Raw genomic sequence first — 22,370 nt, forward strand, 5'->3', positions numbered from 1 at the left:
TTTTTCTTTCTTCGCGCGTGCCGTGTTTCCACGTTCCACGCGTACCGATGGAAACACACGCTGAAAAAGAAGGGAGAAGAGGTGCCGATCCAGGTTTCGAAAGGGCGAAGAAGCAGGGCGGAGCTGCGCTCGGAAGGGTGCGCGGGCGCGTTTCACGCCGAACCACCATCCGTGGGGTCGGAGGTCGTGTTCAGGTGCGACGAAGACGGAGAAGAGGGGCGCCTAGTCGAGCGAACGTACCCAGAAATGCAAAGTCGAAGTGTCGGTGTGAACCGAGTTGCCAGCCAGCGAGCCTCCAAGTCGACGCACTCGCGGCACTTCCATTCGCATTCCCTTCGTCGATTTTCATTTTCTTGGTGACGCGTCGCGCACCACGCGTGCTTTTCCTCTGCGTCGCGTCGTCCATCGCGCGACGGCCGCCGCTACGCGATTCGCGCCGATCGAGAGAGTTGTAAAGGCCGCGGGCAATCGATCGAACGGACCGATTCACGGATCGATCGATTCTCGCGGATAGCAAGCGGCGCGGCGGTTCGTGAAACAAGTGCTACGTACCCGTCATGGAAAGTGTCCTTCTCTCTCGTTGATCGCGCTATCGATCCGGCGCCATTCGTCGCCACGTGTTTTCGGCAACGTGCTTCCGACGATTTCTCCTACTCTTTTAACACGCGTTGCTACCGTCGGAGAAATCTGGACGACGAGATCGAATTTCGACCACCACGGTATCGTTACGTAATGCTCGATGTGAAAGTTGAACTTGAGCATGGGCCGAGACATAACCAAATTATCAGACAAGAATGTTTATAATCAGTGCACACGTTAGATACTTCGTATCGAACGGCTACAGACTACACGTCAGCAGCAAGAGGCGATAAGCTTCCAGCCGGACAAAGTTGCGATTCGGTGATCTGTATCGTCAGCAAAAGAGACTGCACGCGGTGAACACCTGTTCCTTACCAAGTCACCGTCATTGTTGCAAACGATACATCGAGTTTCGAATTTTTAACTCGACGAAAGACCAAACGCAGCATCCGACAAGCTCATCAATCAGCACCGAGCAGAGTGGCGAGATGTTTAAAATGTTGCACAAGACGCAATCTCGGGGATATCAAAGATATGATATAATCGTATATTTCTTTTTCGAACCTGCCATAAACATCGATAACGTTAATCAAATACAAACATTACGGACACGTGTTTCGCATCCGGAAGTCTGCATGGGAGGTCCAGCGTTGCGTCTGTCAAAAACTTCAATGTGCCACTGACGGACCATTATATCGCTATGTATACCGACAACAGTTTCGCCTACCAGGAATCCTTCAGGATGGATCTAGGCAGAGAAACTAGAAGGAAGAGTTTCATCTTTGTTCGTTCATACGATAGGCTACAGTAGCTTCGGCTAGACGGAGGTTTCGATAGGAGAGGAGCCCGGGAGCGAAGAAACGAGAGGTTGCGCTCTCGTAGGAAGAGAGGAACGCGGTGGAGAGACAGCGGCTGATCATTGGTGGACAGCAGAGCCGGATTGCTTAGGTAGTGGGGAAGCGAGCAGGTCGACTCCGCAGGTGGGGAAGGCCAGGAGGCAGAAGGTGGAAAAGGCGGAGGTGGAGGCGAAGTAATCGTAGTAGTAGTGGCCCGTAGTAGTAGAGTAACACGAAGCAACACGGTCGGGAGAAAGAGGAGAGAGAAAGGGGTGGAAGAAGCGGTGGTGTAACGGCAGAGGTAGCGGCGGAGCGAAAACCGTGGCACCGAGGGAGAGACGGCAAGAGCAGGGAAAGAGCGAAAGGGTGAGAGGAACGAGAGAGAGAGCGGGGGAGGCGGAGGAAGAGAGAAAAAGAGATTGGAGGGAGTGTGGAAGGAGAGGGGGAGGAGAGGCAGAGTCGCGAGGGTGGAGGACAAGGTGGTGGAGAAGGAGGAGACGCGGAGGACAGGAGAAGCCTCCACTGTCGGAGGACAGATCCAACGCACGTCAGGATCCCAGTCGGACGGACTGACGCTGCCGTCGGATCACCGAGGAACCGGGGGACCCGGTGTACCGGAACCCGCGTGACGGAATGGACTCTCTTTGTGCACCCTTCGCAGTGTCCGGCTCGAACCACCACCGAGAATTCTATCGTACTATCATCGATCTGAGTGAACCCGGAGAGAAAGAAAAGGGAGAAGCTTGTGGTATAGACAACGTTTTGATCGGTTTAATCGAACGAACTGTTTCTACGAACGGGGAAGGAGGTTGTTGGATAGAGTGAAATAATTGACAGGATAAAACGATCGTGCATAAACTCGCATGGCTCGGAGGACTGTCAGCGTTCTTACAATTAGTGTTTTGTTTTTGAATTCATCATCCGCCGTGCAGCGATGAGATCCAAGCCGGTGGCTAGAAGATTGCCACAGGGTAAGTAATCTGTCAGCGTGCTTCTCGTCTTCTCGGAGGGTTAACGTTCGATGGTAAATATCGTTTGAAAGTGGACTCCGATATAAAGCTGCTATTTTAATGATGGAACGATGGTCAAAATTTTATCGGAATACCACGCACGTGGTAGGGTAAATAAAAAAATTTCGGAGCTTCGCGGGGTGTAGTAATTGTTATTAAGTAATTCTCATCCTGTAATTTGAAAAGTATTCCTTATTTTTAAGATTGGATATTGTACGTTCGTAAAAATGATAGAGAGGGAAGAATTTATTTCGTTTTAGTTCTGAAAATTGCTATGTTTAAAACGGTAGACATTATTAGTTTTTTCCGCGGAACTTACTCGACGAGACTATAAAACTATACCGCGGTAAGAACCTATATAACGCTGATTCTTAGAACTATCGTATCAAAACGAACTTGTACGTTCGCAGCTCGCGATTTCGTTATGTTAAATCAGTAGTTTGACAATTTTTATTTTCACTAAATGGATCCAGTAGTCAATAGAAAATGTTAAATAGCAAAATGTACATCTTCAATTCCTGTTTCATTGTCTATAATTTGGACCTGTTTGAGTTTACGCTTCAACCCTGCGCATTTTTTTAAATGGTAACCGTGAGAAGATACAAACTCGAAATCGTACCAGTAGATTTTCTCCAATTAACGGGAATTTGAGTTTTCAAACTTTAAAATGCGATTTTCAAAACGAGCGATAAAACAATACTTCGACGCTCTTCCTTACTACTTGTAAACATTGGACAAACAATGAATGTACTATAGTTTTGATAAAATTACGGCGTTAACGTGTCATTGTTCACAATGGTATCGTTCGTGTCGTTAAAACGACACGGGAAAGAGCAGTAGGCGGTCCTCGCGCTGGCGCACTCACAACGTCGATATCATTTCTTCTTTTCCTGTATTGTCTAGTCACTCTGCTCGTCCTCCGCCTCCTCCTCGTTGATATCTCCTTTCAAAAGTCCCGCCCATTCTTGCCTGTCACCATGTTCGCCAGTCTCTCCATAGTTTGTGAAAATCACGCGAAAAATTGCTACGGCTTTTCATTCTCAATTTTTTCATGAAAATTAGTCAAACCCAGAACGGTACTCTAAATTGTAACTCGTTGAAAAAAAGTCAACAAGTTCGATGAGTTTCTGTGAAACATGGTCATTGAGTGTGTTCACGCACGTATATTTTTTAACCAAGGGTCAACATTTTGAATAGTTTCGAACGGTCAAAGAACATTTGTCCCATAAGAATGCGGATCGATCTTCCTTTGTTCGACGGTTAACAATACAGCATCGCTTCGTTTACAAAAGATTCGGCCGTACAGCGAGCCAATGTTAATTTATTGTTGTATCTTGAATGGCGGCGCGCGGCTAAATTTTTATCGGAGCCCGTGGATGGGACGATAGGTAAATTGATGAAAGACGGTTACGCGATCACTCGGTCTCCTTTCCCTTCCCTCTCGGTATCCCTGCGCGATATTTTGACATTGATAGCTCGTTTTAGGGAACGAGGAGTGTAGGTATTTGTGTCTAAAGTCCCTTACGTTGTTCCATATGTTACTTCGTAAAATCACAGCCGAAAGATTATTCAATTTCGTCGATGAGAAGCTTCGCGTAAGATTCATATTTCATAATAAAAACCGTATCAACTTGAGGAATCCAGCGACGTCGTTGTCGAGAAGTAAGAATTGCCGCTTTGCTTCTCCGGAATGGCTGTCGGGCTGAGCGTTTTGCACGGGGGATGATTTATATCGTGTTCGCGATTTATAATAAAGCTCCCGCTTCCCACGGTCTGCCACGCTCCGACGACGGTAGGCAGTTTCAAGGGATCTAGTAATCTGTAAGACAAAATCCGTTAACGCTTGACTCACGAGTCGACGAAACAATAGACCATCCATCCACGAGCTTACCCTCTGTTTCGCCGAGAACGAACTCGGACGAGACACGAAAGGAAAGAGGTGGAAAAAGGGAGGACTCAGTGGCGTAGCAGGACAATTGACTTCTCACCGCGTACTTCTGCTATAACGAACTATACGAAATGCATCTTCTCGTGTACGGTTGCTCGTAAGAATTGCCAACGACGGTGGAAGTTCGGAGTTTACGTCGAAAGGAAAAGATTTCCCGTTAGTCGTTCGATATCCGATCGCGATGAGCTATCGGTTTCTCCGATTCAACATTCGTTGAAGCAGAGTTTCTTCTGAAATGCATTGTGCTCGAAAATAGACAGGGAATTTTTGAAATTGATAGGAAGCAGAAAGAGAAGAGGGCCATTTCGGGCAAACCGCAGGAATAATCGCGGAATCCACCTACCACCCGTTTCAAAGGCGCATCATCCCATTGAGGGTTGAGTCTAGCCGCGGCACCGGAAGTCGTATCCGAGAGGAGACAAAGCCAACGAAACATACGCACAGAGTGCCGTGGAATGAGGTAGGCAGCGTGGGGGAGAGGTTCTGTTTCATCGGTGCTTTTGTCTCGCATCCTGAGAGAGCACGATTGAATAAAAAGCCTGAATAGATCGGATGATCCTAAGGTAGGTCAGTCCATTCTCGTCTTGCGGGAGACTCCTGCTACCTCCGATCCCACCTCTTCTTCTTCTTCTTCTTCTTGTACCTTGTACAGTGTGCTTCCAACCCCGGACAGTCCCAATTAAAAACGTCTTCCTTCTCGATTCGCTCGACCTACGTGGAGAATAATAAGGTCGCTCGCTATATCTCGGTACGCTGACGAAAATTTCCTGTCGTTTCTGTTATCGTTCAGCTGCTCCGTCAAGAACGGGAAAGTCTCGCGAGGGATGGATTTAAGGATACTTAAGCATTACGTTTCACCGGTGACACAGTATTCCAATAAATTTCTGTCACGTACCTACGTTTTGCATACAAATACAACATATGCATAATACGTTTGAAAGTCACGCGAACAATTCCAAGCAGTTTGAATTTTTCCTAACGATGCCGGCTTGTCGACTAATGAAATGATCACTTCGTGCGACCGAGGTATCGACCGTTATAAGTTAATTAGTCACGATCGTGCTGCCCAGCGATCGAGCAACGAGCCCTTCCAGGACGGTGGAAGGAATCGTCGCGAAAGGATAGACGAAGGGGTGGCAGAGAGTGATAATGAAATCGTAGGATACTAATCCGTCGTGACGTCATAGGTTCGGGAAAGTACTGCACGGTTATTGGACGACTGGACGTGATCGATTCGAGCTGTATGAATTAAAATACCAACAATACCCACTCGAATAACTGCACGCGGCCATGCAAATCCGATAACAGAAAGCACGAACAATCGTCTCTGCTCCTTCTTCGGTTTTCCTCTTCACCCTTTTCTTCCAGCCTCTGCTCCCTCCCCCTAACAACGCTCGGCAATAATTCCGCAAGTCTTCCTTGACTCTTTTCTTTCCGGCTCTCGCCTTCGCCAATTAACGATAAGGCCGCTGTTTGTCATTTGTTTGCCGTTTCCGGTGGAATGCAAACAGGCCGGGGTGAAACAAACACGGCCAATCAGCCGCGACGGACAAACGCATCGAAAGCGACTAGATCCCTCTGCATCGAGCTACGTTTCCACTAGCGATAATACCGATAATTGGTCGTTCAAGGTAGAATTGTTTCCGTGCTGAATTTCCTCGTGCCCTACGCTTCGGTTAGAACGTTAATCTACGGTATAACGTAGCCATCACGATCCGCGTAAATATTATTGATCGACAAATCTGACAATTTTTCGATCGGGGTTAGGCTCGCGACCAACAAAATTCGTCCTCCGTGTAGGTGTGTAATTTAGGCTTCAGGGCACCGTATGTTGCCATCCAAAAGCACGATCGAGCGATAAGCGTGCCATTGTTGCCGGAGCTGGCTATTGAACGATTAATCATCTAATTAGGCATCCATCGTGCCGTACCGCCGCTATCGGGATTCCTTTCCACCACAACGATCGTTTTCCTGATAAATATCCGCTTCTTACTCATAATCCCGCGCGAAACTTTTGCCAATCCACCGTGTTTCACGCATTCTCGTTACCTCGTTCACCATTGGTCGACGTTCAATGAGTAGAAAAATCACGAAGAGTGCGCGAATTCTCGATTTGCGAATCGACTGCCGGGCTTCTGCATCGAATCGCGCGGCAGACAGGTACTCGCGCAGCGCCTGAATACGACTGACGTGTCGTACCAGCGAGCTACGCGATTGCCTGAGTACTAGAGCGAGCTAAAGTCAACATTTATTCGCCTCGATATTTCGAACCCGCCTGAAAAGGAGCCGTGTCGAATACACTCTTCTTGTTTCTATCCATGCATATGAAAACTTTATTCGAAGGATTTTATTCGATCTGTTATAATCTTTTACTATTATCTCCCTTTTTCCCCTCCTCCCATTTCTCTGTTAGATTCGCGGAAAGTGACATAAAGGAAGATAAAAGATGTTCTACGACTTTACGCGTTAGACAAAATACTTTAGAAGCGTAGAACGTAAATATTGACGTATTGTAACAATGAAAAGCTGATACACGACGATGGTACTGATAAATAACGACGTCTGCTCGGTTATTTATATGCCGATGCTTTTTCATTCGCTTGACGCTCGGTGAGTTACTTGAATATTCTACCAAAGATCGTTACACAATTATTATATAAGAAGCGATAATACTGGCGACTGTCATCGGTCGTATTTGCGACGGAGATATTGAAACTAAAAAATCTTCCTTTATTTCGACGGTTCTCGGTATGGCATTCACACGCGTGAAGAGAACCAAGGCGAAACGAGCGTTCGGCGGAGGCGTACGTACGCGAAGCCAGAAAGAGTAGAATACCGTAACGGATGAGCACGCGTGTTCGTGCATGAACTTTCATACATTAAGAGCTATCCTCGTCGTTCTTGTCTTCTGCCGTAACGAACGTCCACTCTTCTCGGTTTCGCACGATTTTTTTAACTCTTCGTTGTCACGGCGAATAACGTTGATTTTATCCCATGTTCGCGTAAAGATCGAATGCATTTTGTGCGTGGAAAGAAAAGTTTTTAGTTGGCCGGCGGCATTTATAACTTTGAAATGCATGCACCAACCGGGGACATGCAACGCGAGAATCACGAAGATAAATCGATAGGACATTAATTAATGTCGAGGACACTTGGCCGAGATGATATGAACGTACATTCAGAAGCGAGTTCACGATTGCTGGAAGGGTGAACTCGGGCCACTTTCTCGAAGTGTTCGCGTGTCTAGCATTGTTTTACGAGACTCATTTCCCGCAACGTCATTCCACTACCACCAGCGCTTTACTCCCGTCAACGTTACCATCACTTTTCGCTGGTCAGTTCACAATCTCGGCTTCCATTGAACTGGGCCAGAGTTCTAGGATTATAATCGATCTGACGCCTCCTATGACTCGTAGAAAAATTAGTAACCGATAGCATAAATTGTCGCGCTGATTCGTCCCATCACCGATCGCGTAAGATTCGAGGGTTAATATTCTTATGGATGTCGCCGTGGAGATAAATAACAAAATATAGATACGCGGTAGGTAAAAATGCATTAACAGTTCTCTCGACATAAAATGTAAAACATGGGAATATAATTCGTGGGTACCACGAATGTGGTGTAATTTAGACGTAACATTCTTTTCGCTCGCAGATAACTTTAACAACGTGGGCCCTAGTCTTCCATCAGATAACAGTCTAATGAATCTAGTATTAAAGGGAATCGAATTCTCGATAACGTCAAGCGCCTCCCCCTGTTCCGTAACATAATAACTTCCATTCTCATTTCCTTGGTGTCCAGCGTAAGCGTAAGATTTTCCTGATGACAATCGGCTTTCGACCATGTACTCGGCTCTCGTGCAACGCAAAAGTGTCCCTACCGAGGAGAGTACACCGGTCACACGAAGAACCTGCTCGGTGTTAGTTGGACTGAGAAGTAGGTAGTCGATGTAGGAATGACACGACCGGTTATCTCAGTGGCCACGCGATATTGTCATCAGGGGTAGGAGGGGATAAAAGTAGTTAGCGAGAAGGAAGGAGAAAGGGGTGAAAGAAGGAGCAAGATGAAAGAAGGGGAGTGAAAGGTAGTGGCGGAAAAAATGAAGGAGGAAGGACAGGGAGAGGGAGAGAGGACGCGATAAGATCATCTTACCACCCCCTGGCATAAGTCGACAGTGGCCTTTCCCTGCCCTGACCAACCCCCTCCGTGACTCGACGGAGACCATTTCAACGATAGCACACACAACCTTACTCTGGCACCGCGTTATCTCGCACGCGAATTAGCTCTACAGATTTCCTTTTTTTCCTTCTCTCTCCTTCTACCCTTTTCCTTCCTTCCCTTCTCGGTTCTTCTATCTTTCTTCCTCTCGATACTCCCCTCGTTACCTTCCTTTTCCTTCTGCTTTCCGTGTTCTACGCCTCCGTCTTCGTCTCCCTCGCGCTGCCACTTCTAGTCGGCGACGTTGCGACAACGTCGAAGGAGGAAAACCTCTTACACACGACACACGACACATCGCGCACGACCACCACCCCCTACCCTCCAGCACGTCTATCGCATTAGCGCGCTGCCACGTTGTTGCTGCACCACGTTGTACCGCATCGGCTACGAAATGCATGACGTGTGCGTAGGTATGTGAATTTTCATTGGAGCAGGACCGACGCATAATTTTGCATAAACCAGCTTGGATCGTAATGACTGCGAGGCAGGCGATTAAATTACCGCTCGCTCGCGGTTAAAGAGAAACGCTTATCCTCGGTTGTCCTTGTCGAGCCAGGAACACCTTGTGCCCCGATCGCTCTTATTCCACCTGGAAAAAGAAGTGGTCGCCCGGTCGATCGTAGATCTTGTTTAGACAGCTTCGAAAGATTTATCGATAACCACACGATTTTACGATCATTCCCTGGTCACAGCCAGTACAATAGTTGTGCCTGTATCCCGCTGTTTGTGTATCACGACGCCAGACACTTCGGCTTTTACGACGCTTGAAAATTTACGCGCGCGAGGATGATGTTACGCAGTTTTTCGAGATTGACAGCCTTTTGCTTTTAAAATCGATACGTTCGTATTCGATTAATAAACGATCCTTTCTTGTGCTCCGTACCAATAGCGTATTTCTTTCGTACCTTAATGGTACCTCTCTCCCCCTCTCTCTCTCCCCCTCTCTCTCTGGTTTCTTAGTGCCACTTCTACCGCAACATAGTACATTCCGTATTATCTCAAGTATGTGGTTTATTACCCCTCGATGATCTCACGGGAACGAGATGACACGGAAAAACCTCTAAAACGAAATGCCATGCTCGCTCGCTCGAAAATTCTTCTCGTCTCTTTTTCTGCCAATTCACGCGTCTCCCCTCGCTTTCGTCGATCTTCTAACCATCCAGAGGAATATACCTCGCAATATTTAAACCAGCGTATAGTGACAGAGGAAAGAATAAACACGTATACCGAGAAACATGTTGCCATTTCAAGGCACGTACGACTGTTGCGTCTATTTTGTCCTCCCAGAGGTACGTGCACGAGGCTAATGCTCCTCTGGCAAGGTGGATACGTATGCGCAGTGGAATTCAATTTGGTATCAGTACAGGCTTCGTTCAGAATTTCCCTCGTAACGAAATACATATTTATTTCAATGAAAAGCGTCTAGGTTCATCGTTACGACGCGCAGTGTGCGAGAACTGCTGTCTAACCGAGAGAAAATCACAATTTTGATCATTTCTTGTTGGACAATTTTTTATCGAAAGCTTTCACGATATCTAGAAATCAATCGTTTTATTAAACACGTTCACGCGGAAGATCAGTTTCTTGCGAACAAGAACATTGTCCCTGAGAAAGAGTCCACTTTATCGAGTAACTTATACAAAAGGGAGTTTATTATCTTCTCAGTGGACTTGGAGATGTCTTTCGGCTTCGAATGTCTTTCTACGCCACGTTTCTATTCTCCCTTGAATGGTGGTCTCCTTATCTTTACGAGAGATTCGCGGACCGCTCTTTCAATTGAATTCCGCTCTGGGAATCGTGATCACCCGCCTCTCGCAGTTTCGCTCACAGACTTCGTGCGTGTTCGCACACGTCTCCGTATAACCCAACACATCGGCAGACCGTGTATTTTCGCACAAACTCGTTTCAACCCTTGGACGTACGTGTGCCCGTTTGAAACCGTGGGTGTATGTGTACCTGTACGACGAAATACGTCAATGCCAGTACATGGAAGTTTATTTATGTATACCAGGTCGCTCGTGCATGGTATTTGTACGCGTCACAAGTATTTACCTACACGCGTGCTTCTGGATTCTTGCGTGGGCACACAATTACGTAAGTCCATCCATGTATACATGGTTCTCTCGTTTGTTCTCTGCTTGGGAACGGGCACTACGAGACAAAAACTGGCAGTTCGCAAGATACAGACGAGGGTAGGAGGGAAGAAAGAACAAGGAAGGAAAGGACACGGAGAAGAAGAGCGAGGATCAGCTTGTGGCGCGAATCAGGTTTAGGACTGTGTCAAATGACACTCTTGCCAGGACACAACGATGGTCTCGAAAATCCTCGTACCAACACCTCTTTCTTTCTCTTTTTTTTGCCACTTGTTCGAAACCGTGATGGGACGTTACGAAGGATTCGTGCAGGTCGTAGGTCGCGTGGGAATGAAGAAAGCACCGTGAGCCAGAGCTCCATCGCTAGATTACACGGCCCAATATATTTCACTTTCTTTCTCTTAATCTTTACATCTTCAAACCTATTTTACACTGTGTTTGGACAATATTGGACAATACAAGGAGTGGTGGAAGCGAGCTTCGACAATTGTAAGTCGTTGATTTCTTCAGGTTCATAATATCGAAGAATGGAAGTTAAGCTTGTCAAGATCTTTCGTAATATCTTGTTCTGTAGCGTAGAACGAGATGAACTAATATAGAGTGGAAACGAAGAAAAAAATATGTGACTCGAAAGGGACACGTGTGGACGTCCTCATAGGACACATGTAGAACATTACGTAATCGTAAACCCCGAAGGATGTAGGCGGGATCTTCTTGCAGAAGCAAGTAGCCGTGTCTCGCGCGTGTTCAACCGATCAGCCGGACAGAACCTAACTAATCGAGCGGCACACCCGAGCAGATGTTGCCATCTTCCACGGACAACTGTCCGGTCGCCTTTTTTTGATTTTATCTGAGCATCGTTAGCTGCTTTCTGGAAGTGAAACGAAGTTGGATATTCCACGAATCTTCGAGGTATTGAAAAATGAACGTGCAAGGAACGTCGAACTCGGACGTATGCTTGCTCGGTGTAACAAATGTTGTATTAATTTGCTCGAAGAATAATGGTTGTCATTTGAACGTCTTCTTTTGATATAGTCATTCATCAGGCGAACATAGTTTCATATTATGTCACGCGACACTGTCAACTGTCAAGCGTGAATGTAAGTGAATGGCGCGAAGCGGGCGGACATGTGTGAAATTAGCTTAATCTTTCAGCTCGGATGACAATGGTGATACAAACGTGGTCCGTGTACGACACGTATCGTTCCGTATACAGGGTGACAAATCTCCCCCCCATAGACATCTCTCTCCCGGCGCTGTCTCCACCCCGTGTAAATACATTAGAGGATGATCCTTTCATTGGCGTGGACCACTTCGGAAATTTTCTTATTCATTGACTGTGTTTAACGTTACTTGGCCGAACCAGCTTCTATCTTTTTGATATAGCGAAACTGGTAATTTGGTATAGGTCAATGAAATATTATCTAAATATTTTGTGTTAAATTATGATAAGATCAGAGTTAAAGCAATCCCAAACGTTAATGGACAGGCTCGTGTCACGTTATCGCTTAGGAGAGGACAAAAAGGAGTTAATAAATTTTTACGATCGTGATTCTACGCCGTTGACAAACAGATATCGGTGGGGCCGTAATTTAACAATGAGCCAGCTGGCGCGTGCTACGGGGGAAAGGTTGCGACCCCTAATGTAGTTATATAGTGTACTTTCCTGCACGCAGACACACGCGTCCGGGCACGCATACACGCGTGGAATCTCACGCGGTGCGAGCGACAATAAGCAGGGATGCCTCAGCCCCTTTGTCACGGTGGTTCTCGCGTCAATGCGCATTCAATCTTTCGCCGGTTTTATCATCCCTCTGTCTCGCCTTCTCTTCTTGGCTTCCCTACTTTACGTCGCAAAACGGCAACACCACGAGTCACCTCTTCATCCGGCTAATTGAGTTGTTCGCGCTTTTCAGGGGGCGAGAAATATGCTTTTCGGAAACAGACCACGGACGTATCTGTTGGAAAAATCACGACCTATAATTTGCTACTTGCGTTCTATAGTATTATAAAGAAAAGTAGTATTTAAAAAATACAGAACTAATTCCTGGCAAATAATATATATTACGATATAAACTTTTACGGCTTCAGCCATAAACATTTTAGACGATGATATTTTATAACACAGTCACTGCTTTCCTTCTGTGTATGTGCGATTAATATGTCATTGACTTTTTTAACAGAATATTATTTTGATTGTAATTTCGCAATAAATCTAGGTTCGATGTAACAAGATTTATTCAACGATACACAAAGAAAGAAAAAAACAACGGTATACATTTTTCTCTATTGTTGAGCAGCGTGTCTGACGAACGAAGCTTGTCTGGTTCGTGTCACATTTTCCTCTTATCCCACGAGATATCTCCGTGATTTATTTTCCTGTAAGGACCTAAGTCTTATCCTCCGCAGCCCATTCGACACGTATGAATAATTGGGTCGCGGAATAATTCCATCCGATCCCACCCCGTCCAACGCATTATGTTCTATTCGTTCTATCCCCACCAGATTCTCCGACAACCCGCCCCCGAACGTTATGATTAAGTAATAAAACATTTAGGCCCTTCTCCCGCGACCCCAAACTGAAAAACATCCCTCGATGCTGCTTATACATCTCCATACGACCGGTCGACATGTGACTTCGCACGTATGCGCGCACGCGAGTACTCACACAAGTATATTTGCGAATACGTACGTATACGGACGGGAAAGGGCGTGACGACAGATGCAACGGAACATATCTACCCTCCGTTGGGCGTTTCAGATTCTCTGCTGATTTTTTCTCTTCTTTCTCCTTTTCGTCGTCCTTCGTTCACGATCGTAGATAGCGTCGTTGCGCCGAGCATTTTCAGACTTAGATCCCGATCGTAATTTACGGTTAGACCATGCCAATCTAGCTGCCTCCATTGTTGGCTGTGGGCCATTGTTTATGAGAAACATGCGCTTCCGGAATAGTGGTAAATGCCTCTCGATACTGCGAATCGGGAAAGATTGCATAAATTGGTTTGTAGAAAGTCGACGAACTAATTCCGCTTGAAAGTCAATATAATTGGTTACTTTCTTATCAGCGCTGTATGAGTTGCATAATTCTTTTCGATGAGAGAATACGTGAGAAATTGGATACTCTTCGGGCAGCGAAATTTTTCCGAAAAACATCTGGGATATTTTTCCAATTCGATCGTTCCAACATTTCGTCAGGCAAGCGTCATTGGCTGAAGCGACGCGAGCAGCTCTCTGTTGCGTGTACCGGGCCAATGGCACGAGCAACCGGATGCTCGTGCTTCCACCCTTGATTTATCGGTCCTTCGAAGCTCGCGGATTGCCCGTAATTCCAGTTATTTCGTCCTAATCCGAAAGTTCGTTCCTGTCCAGTTACCGAGATTCCGCCCACCCTTCGAACTTCGAAGCGCGATTTCTTTCCCCATGTCTTCTGCTGCCTCGAGCAAATTCGTTTCACCCCGTTCGCGTTTATATCTACCTTCGCTTCACCCTTAAATTGTACTTTCCGCCGGAATTGTGCCGACTATTTACGAGCTGTCTCATCGAAATGCTCGTCGACGGAAATTGAAATGTTGATGAGCTACCGGGCTCTGGAATTTGAAGTTCATTTCAGGAAACGAGTCGATTTTAATTGCGTTCCACTATCGACAGCCGACGAAGGATGAAAGATTGTGCCGCGATGAAAATGATGGGTACGTTGCGTATGATAATTATCAACATAAGTTTCATCTATTTTTTTTTAAATTCCCTTTTCCTTATAATCCGTTTCTTCTGTTTTACTGATCAACAGAGATTGTAAAATGATAAAATAGGAGGATCGTACGTTAGAACATTTCTTCTTAAATAGATTTTTTGTAAAATCAGTCGCTATATACCAACGGTTATTTTTCGCCGGGACCCCAGGATATCCAGTTTCTTCGTTGAGGAAGACTTCTTCAGGTCCCCTGCTGATCTCTCGTAGGCGGATCCCCCTTCTTGAAGGTACACGCGACTAGTTACGATAACCTGAAAGATCGAATACAATGGCATATGGTTACCAACATCTGACCTCGCTCACAATGTCGTTATTAGAATATGAATGCGACTAAAACTCGCGTGTCTTAACGGCACGCGACGCATTTCACTACGATTCGACTTTCGAAATCCTCAAGTTTTTGCATTTGTCTTCGAATTATTTTGATGAATCGAACATTTGTAGAAACGAAAGATAAGAGAATATCGTTAAACTCTCAAGGAACAAACTCAAGTGGCGTCTTTTATTGTCTCCTTTGTAAATGTTTCTCAGCTCTAGAGGCGAGAGCTGGAGATTTTCGTCGCGGACTAAGGAAATTGTCACCAGTCCTTCGACGATGGCTGACCGTGCGAAAAACAAACACGCCGGAAGTTTTCCCGGCGCACGAAAGAAAATGCAATCAGCAAAACGGCAGATAGTGGCGTGATCGGTGTGGCGCCGTGCCGTCACTTCCGGCGCGGACGATAGGCTGACGCATAATTTCCGGTCCGAGGCTCGAGGATCCATCGATCAAACACTTTGGAACTCGAAGAAGCTACAAAGTTCCTGCAGAGATATCCGAACGTTCTCTGTGTCCTGCTTGTTCTCGTTAACGCGATCGATCCGTATAGCGGTGTTTTACGAAAAACGACCCCTTCGAGACGAGACGATGGAAAAAAGGAGGAAAGCAAGGCGCGTACATCGAAATGTATATCGGATACTTTTTCTTCTTTTTTTCTTTCTAAACGTTCGTTTATCTTGTTTACCATTTTCCAAAAGCATTACCGATCGTGAGGTTAATAAAACCGATCGTTTCGGTTTCCCTTTTACAAACGAGTATTTTATTGGTCGATGTTATTGACTTAGGATCTGATATATAGCCGCGTCAAGAAAGGAGGCTTTTTTTCGGTGACGAAGAAAAAAATATACGTTTCCCTGACTTATCACCGTCTCATGGAGATGTTGCGCTCCTTTCGGCGACTCGTAGCCCGCTTTTCGAAGCTGCGCGACCCGGAGGCGGTAATTATTTGGAACCCTTTGATGGACGTCCTCTCGGACTACGTTCGTCTCTGCAGTCTCAGGTTGCTCCATAAAGAACACGGACATTCATTGGCCCGCCGAGCTACTGTGTCACCGAAGAGTCGAGCACCACGACCTCTCAAATTCGAAGCTTCATTTCACGCCTGCCTGCCGCACAACTGCGCGGTCAGCATCACCAGGAGTCCTGCGAGTCCTTCGCATAAATCATCGAGCGATACTACGGCCATGAACGTGACTCAATCACCAGACAGTTGCGTTCGCCACGATACTTGGCGTTTGCCCCAAAATATTTTCGACGGCGTCGTCGGTGGCGACGACTAAATTTTCCTATCTCGACGAAGGCGGAAGTCTGTCTATCTGAGAACGACGAGGTTTTTCATCCTACGATTACACATTAATTCTGCTATAATCGTTTAAAATGTAAACCACTTCCATCGAATTGATCACGTTCGCGACGTGCGATTACCGGTAAGAAAAGGAAACCATTCGAATGAAACGGAGTTGGAGAAAGAAGAGAACTCAACGAAATTACACTCGACGAGTAACAGGAAGCCACACGATATCTCCAGACAATGCGCGTCATCGGGGGAGTAATCAGGAAACCGGACCGATGTCCACCATGATTCCGGATGTCATCGACTGTGGCCTCTTCAATTTTATCTGGCACAGTGCATACAAGGGCTACGAGTATCTCCGAAGGCTTCTCAGAGTACAAGCCGGTGCTTCTTTATCTCGTTGAGTTGTTTAGGCTGCTGGAGCCCTCGTGACACATTCAAGAACATCATACGAGGAATCCGACTATCCCACGCTGCACAGGTGGTCCAAGGATTAGAGGTTCTCTTTGGAGCGATTCATTTAACTACGAACCGGCCTGGATTATCATTCAACCGTGTTTGCTTTAACCTTTTCAAAATATGAACACTTCCTGCGATTATATTGTACTCTAATACAAGACACGATTACATTGTTACGATTGCTTTACTTTAGCGGCAGGTGACATTCGATCGTTGGACCTTGATCAACAAACTCTCTCGATATGATCTGTCTTCGAGGCTTGCAACTTTGAGTTTTGTGTATCGATACAACTCCGTATGAAAGGTATCGATAAACTGCGCATCAACGAACGTTATCTTCGATTCTGATTCAGAGATTAAGCGTCAATAATTTTTCCATCATGCACCAAGCTACATTGTACACAAGTCTAATTGCACCGCGAGCTACTGACACATTCGCCTCGTTATCATATCTCGCTCATTAGTTGCCATTACCATACGTTCTCGGTGTCATAGCAACTTGCGGTTACGACCACGTCACCGCGATACGATTTATCTTCCGGGTCCAGATTCTTCTCCGGTAAACTTTATCGCAACCGTCGCAACTTGTTAAACATCTTTCGAACGACCATACCGTTTCGAATAAATTTTATTTCGAATTTCTTCTTTCCTATCGACGATAGAATTCTTTATGAACGATAGACAAATGCTATAATACCGGTAAATCAGTCGTTACACAAGAATTCTTTTTTCGGCTAATCTATGACACACGCGTGAGTGACGTAACACCGTACGACAGGTATTATCAATCATCCAAGTAAGCGTCATTCGATGAATTTTCGAGTGAACAGCGGATGGAGTACTTATGTCAATTTCGTCGTGTGTTGTTCCGACATGATAATGACAAAGGGTGGCCGAACAGATAGAATCAGATAACGCGAACGTGTCGTCACCTCCATTCGATTTCCAGCGAAAACATTTTCGGCTGATTCCTCAGTAAATACTTGGGCGCTATGCATGCCGTTGCTGTATCTTTTGTACTGAACACACCTGATTCTAAGCGTGCCTCTGACAAAGTGTCTAAACTTCAAGTACGAACCTTTCAACTTTTACTTGGCCGATGACCGTTGTCTTTCAACATGATATTCGAGGGCATTCGTAAGTAGCGATCTATCGATAAATGTCTTCCGATTTCAAATATATTAATCGTTGTAAGATACTCGAATAAGATATTCCTATAATTTCATTGCCACGGAGAAGAAGTGCCAGATATTTCGAGAATGATTTTAGAACGATTTTCGAACTGAATCGCGACCGCTATTCCGCGTTTGAAAACGTGATTTCCGCTGTTAGAGTGTAGAACAAAGAAAGAAAAAAAGAAAAAGAGGGTTACGGTTAGGGTTACGAAAGAAGAGAAAGAGAAGAAGAAGAAAACCGAGGAGTGAAGAGATGCAGAGAGTGGAAAAGATAGAAAGAAGCAGGACTGTAATTTGTGTCGTTTCTTGTTCGGCGAACTTTACCAAGTGGCCATTTGCCTTATCGACTCTTACCCTCTATCGTTCCTCCTTCTCGCCTTGCTCGCTTTTTTTTCACTCTCTGCCTTCTAGTTGGCTCGAGTCGTCCTTGCCAGGAAGAGAACAGGCCGCGGCACGCAATCTGTGAAAGCTACTCGCATGCTTTCACTGCGTTTCGACGTAGAAAGAAAAAAAAAGTCCTCCATGGGCATCTTGATAATAGGAGGAAGAATTATGCCGATAATCGCCGCACTAGATGATCGCCGATTAGGTCTCAGCACGATGCCCTACATTCTTTTCAGCCGTCTATTCGACGGTCTGCTTTCGATTTAATTCGTCGCGTCGCATTCCACGAGCCCTTTCAACACGATTGAAACTTTTATTCCAGTCGGTATGTCTGTTTCGATTCCTGTCCGCGTAGTAAAAACGTCGCAGAAAAGTAAAGCCGTGGAAAGTAATTAATTTTCTGAAGGGATAACGAACATTTTCCTGTTCTATGTAGTAACTCGTTTGTTATTCGCATGAGTTATCGAACGACGCTCCGATTGGTGAAAGTTTTCAAATCCAGCGGTAATCTATATAAGTATAGATTTCCGCGCTGTCGACGTCGTTAAAATAAATCCCAATAGATCGTTTGATCGATACGGAATCAGGGATATGGAAAATCAGGTGTCTTTCGATTTTTTATATATATGAACTAATCTTCGACTGTCTGCGTTATCCGTCGCATCAAACGTTTATTTCGGGTTTGTTAAGACATATCCCGATCGCGCAGATAGAACCACCCGTCTATCGGATACGATAAGATTAGCCAACTCGTGATCGATTTAGAAACTAACGAATCGTGTTTGCTAATTGCGAGGATGCTCGTTTTTGGAGAATTATCAGACAGCATTTCACAAACCGACGATTGTATTTTTACTATAATTGCGATCCAAGCGAACAAAAATGATCAAACATCGAATTTCCGTGTCACATCAAGGTAACAGAAATTACGTGGACCAAGGACTTGCATTTTCATTTTTGTTGTCACGGTTGCTCGTTATCGCTGATAATCGTGCAAGAAGAGAATCGTGGACGAATTGTACGATGGTTCGTAATCGTTTCCTTTACGCTATCCGAGAATCGTAAAATTTGATATGTAATTAGAAATAACAATTTGATAAATATATATCGCACGATATAGGAAACGTGAAATGTCCGAACGACGCGGTTACGACCATCGCCATCTTCGGCTCGAGACGAACGAATGAATAAAACCTTAAAGGCGTTCGAGATGTCGTAGGGGTTGATGTCGGTCGCGGGGCTGTCGGGGGAGAAAAATGAGTGAAATCCATTAGAGGGGAGATTCCATAGCTGTGACCTGTGTCGATCGACGCTCACAGCCGTGGCGGCGTGCGCGAGTGCGACATCGTCCCGTGTCTGCACACGCATACGTATGAATTGTAAGTCGATGGGAACTCGTATGTACGGTTGACGCATGGGAGTTTGTCACCGCGGCGTAGTTTCGTGTCCCAACTGCAGCGTCACGTGCATCGCTAATGCGTTTTTCGACTTCTACCCATCGAGAGAAACGAACGACTCCGGTTACGTGAATCGAAAACGGAACGACTCGTATTTGCCGAGGAAGAAACGAGAGCACGATGGGTGGGCGGTGTTTTGTATAGGCTCGCGCACAGCTTTATCTATGTTTGTTTAAGGAGAAAGAAGCTCGTAAAGAGTTCGAGATTGCGCGCGCGCCCTGACGAGCTCTAGCACAGGGGCCATCCGTAGAAAGTATTTTGGTGGAAATGATCGTAAAAATAATTGCTTCTCAATTGTACGATCCGTACGAGTGGATGGTTTACTCTAAGAGTCTCGAGTATACAAACGTACGTGATAAAGTTTGAAACGTGACAGATTCGAACGGCGTCGTTCGATACTTTGTTTATCGTAAAAGTCGCCTCGGGGAAAATTAGTGGCTTTCGATGAGTGAGAACTGATAATCGTTAATTATTTATCCAAAAGAGGACTTTCTTCGACGAATTTCCCGTAAAATTGACAAACCGTAGCGTTTGTCTGGTCGATAATATAGACACTTGGCCGCGTAGTAGATGCGTATCGCTGTCCTTGAGAATCTCAGGCACGAAACGAAATCGTAAACGGAGCATATGCGTCCATTGGTGACAGAACAATCGGCAACGATTACACCCGTCGTAAAGACAATCGATCGCCGCGGTCCAGTCGGCTCGTTGCACTTGCAACAGGCATCGTGTACAAGTACACTCGGAGCGGTACGAATATTATTATTCGTGGCCGCGTGTTCGACCAATCGAATCATTGTCTCTGGCCTGGCTACGTAATAATTCCGTTCCTCCTTCTCTCTGTCTCTCTGTTTGGACATGTGGTGCCTGTTTCTAACGAGATGATATGGTCGATCAGGACTTCCTGAACCACCATGATCCCTTTCCTCCCCCAATAGCGCTACTCGAGCCTCTCGCAGCTTTTCTTTTTTTCAAAGGGCCGATCGTCGAGTCGTTTTGTTCCGGTAATGCGACGATTGTTGGCGCGAGCCTTGAAACAAAAACGCGGCCGAGCCATCTGTCGAGCTCGACGAATGCGTGTGCGTGAGTGAGAGGCAGGGAGGGAGGTAGTTGGATAGAGCGAACGAGAGAAAGAGACGAAATGAGCGAAAAACACCGACGAGAGGAAAGAGAATGGAAGAAAAGAGCATCCGCAAATGCGACCGAGGGATTGTTTTCTAGTGGCTCGTCGTTTAACCCCTCCAATCTTCTCCTCGCGACGAGAGCTGCCCCCGTCTCGACAGGGTTGTCGATAATATTCTTTAACTCTGTCGGTCCTTATTCCGTGTCTCCTGGAATACGCATCGCTGCTATTTTTTATCCAATTTTTTAGATACGTTGAAACATATCGTTTTAAAGTCTATTGATTACGTACATTGATTTCGTTGAATTTCAACGACATTGTTTTACCAGGAAATCTAGAGATTCTTTAACAGAAGCTACAATCTAAATTTTTGTGATTTAAATCGTGCAAGTCGGCGCGGGCCAAAATTTACGAGACACCCAGTAGGTGGTCGATCCGTAGCCAACACGCACCCCGCATAACGCGTAAATGCGGCGTGGTAGCAGGGCCGTGGATTCTAGCAATTACACACCCTCAAGTGCCCTTAGAGACGGGTCCCCATTAGGATGAGAGCCGAGGGATGTTTTAACGCGGCGTGGCTCGATTTTCGAAATCGCGAGCAGTACCGATCGCCGCGGCTGCGCCATTACTCTCCTCCTCCTCGAAATTTCACGTCGGTTTTTTACGATTCTCGTTTAAACGCGTTCTAGATTGCAATTAACATTTAGTAGACCAAACGAATTAATACGACGATAAACACTGTAAATAACCGCTCGCCAACATCTCTTCGTATTCACGAGATACGAAGTTCGTTAAAACTCTGTAATGCGGTATACCAAGCAATAGGGTAAAGTCGAAATTGTAGCAAAAAGCAGACATCTGTTTATATCGTGTTGTCCTAGCCTAGTGTCGAGCAAAAACGAGAAACCCTCTCTGAGTGCTTCGCTATGTAAGACATTTCGCTGAGCAGTGGGTATCGGACATTGGCATCGTTATATCCAGGTACACGTTCGCGATATTCCATCTTTCTCTCTCTCTCTCTCTCTCTCTCTATGTATATACATATATACACATACATATATGTGTATATAATATAATATATATATATACATATACAGATATTACACGGGCACAGGCATGGTTGGAAACGATTAATCGTCCACGTCGAGACGTCATTGCCATCTTTGGTCGCTTAATCGGAAGTCTCCTTGAGTCTCGAGGGAGTACGTGGCGTCGACGTAATCGAACTTCGGTATCGCCGCTCTCTGACCAACAGTCAAAACTTTGCCCGCTGAAAAGAAAGTTCCGAGGGAACGGAGGAAAGTCCGATGAAACTCCGAGACCACCGTCGACTTCGTTGCTCGCCGCTTCAATTTCTGAGAGAGCTCTGTGGCTTCGTCCACGTTCCCGAACGATGAATGTTAATGATCGCGGGACATTCGGAGGAGTAGAAGGGATTGAAATTTACCTACCCCCCTGTGGGAGATCTCGAGTTCTCCTGTCAAAGACATTCCGAGGAACCGTATCGGGATTTCGCGTGCAATTCAGCCGTTGGCTATATCGAACGAATCCATCGCCGGGTGTCGTGAGTTCGATGAAAAAATGATCCGTGTCAATCGACGCTACCGTGCATGCGCGAAAAGCGTCAATAGGTATTCGCGCGGTGCCCATGACACAATAATCAATTTTTTAACGCCTGTGCCACTATGCTGATCGGCCATGGTCGACAAGAGTCATCTGAATG

At 45.8% G+C, this 22,370-nt stretch overlaps 1 protein-coding gene across 2 annotated transcripts in view; it reads left to right on the top strand.

The window, feature by feature from the left end:
- Window positions 1-310: 310 nt before the first annotated feature.
- LOC126915965 (histone-lysine N-methyltransferase MECOM-like) overlaps window positions 311-22,370 on the top strand; it is a 57,961-nt gene continuing 35,901 nt past the window's right edge. The window contains exon 1 of one of the 2 annotated variants that reach the window (XM_050721249.1): window positions 311-2,386. In XM_050721249.1, the coding sequence (XP_050577206.1) occupies window positions 2,350-2,386 (37 nt within the window). In that variant the 5' untranslated portion in view covers window positions 311-2,349. Of the gene's footprint in view, window positions 2,387-16,555; window positions 17,646-22,370 lie in introns of those variants that run through there. The other variant, XM_050721251.1, reaches the window with a different exon arrangement.

The sequence above is a fragment of the Bombus affinis genome, chromosome 5 (assembly GCF_024516045.1).
Source record: "Bombus affinis isolate iyBomAffi1 chromosome 5, iyBomAffi1.2, whole genome shotgun sequence".
In the NCBI taxonomy this organism is placed as follows: Eukaryota; Metazoa; Arthropoda; class Insecta; order Hymenoptera; family Apidae; genus Bombus; species Bombus affinis.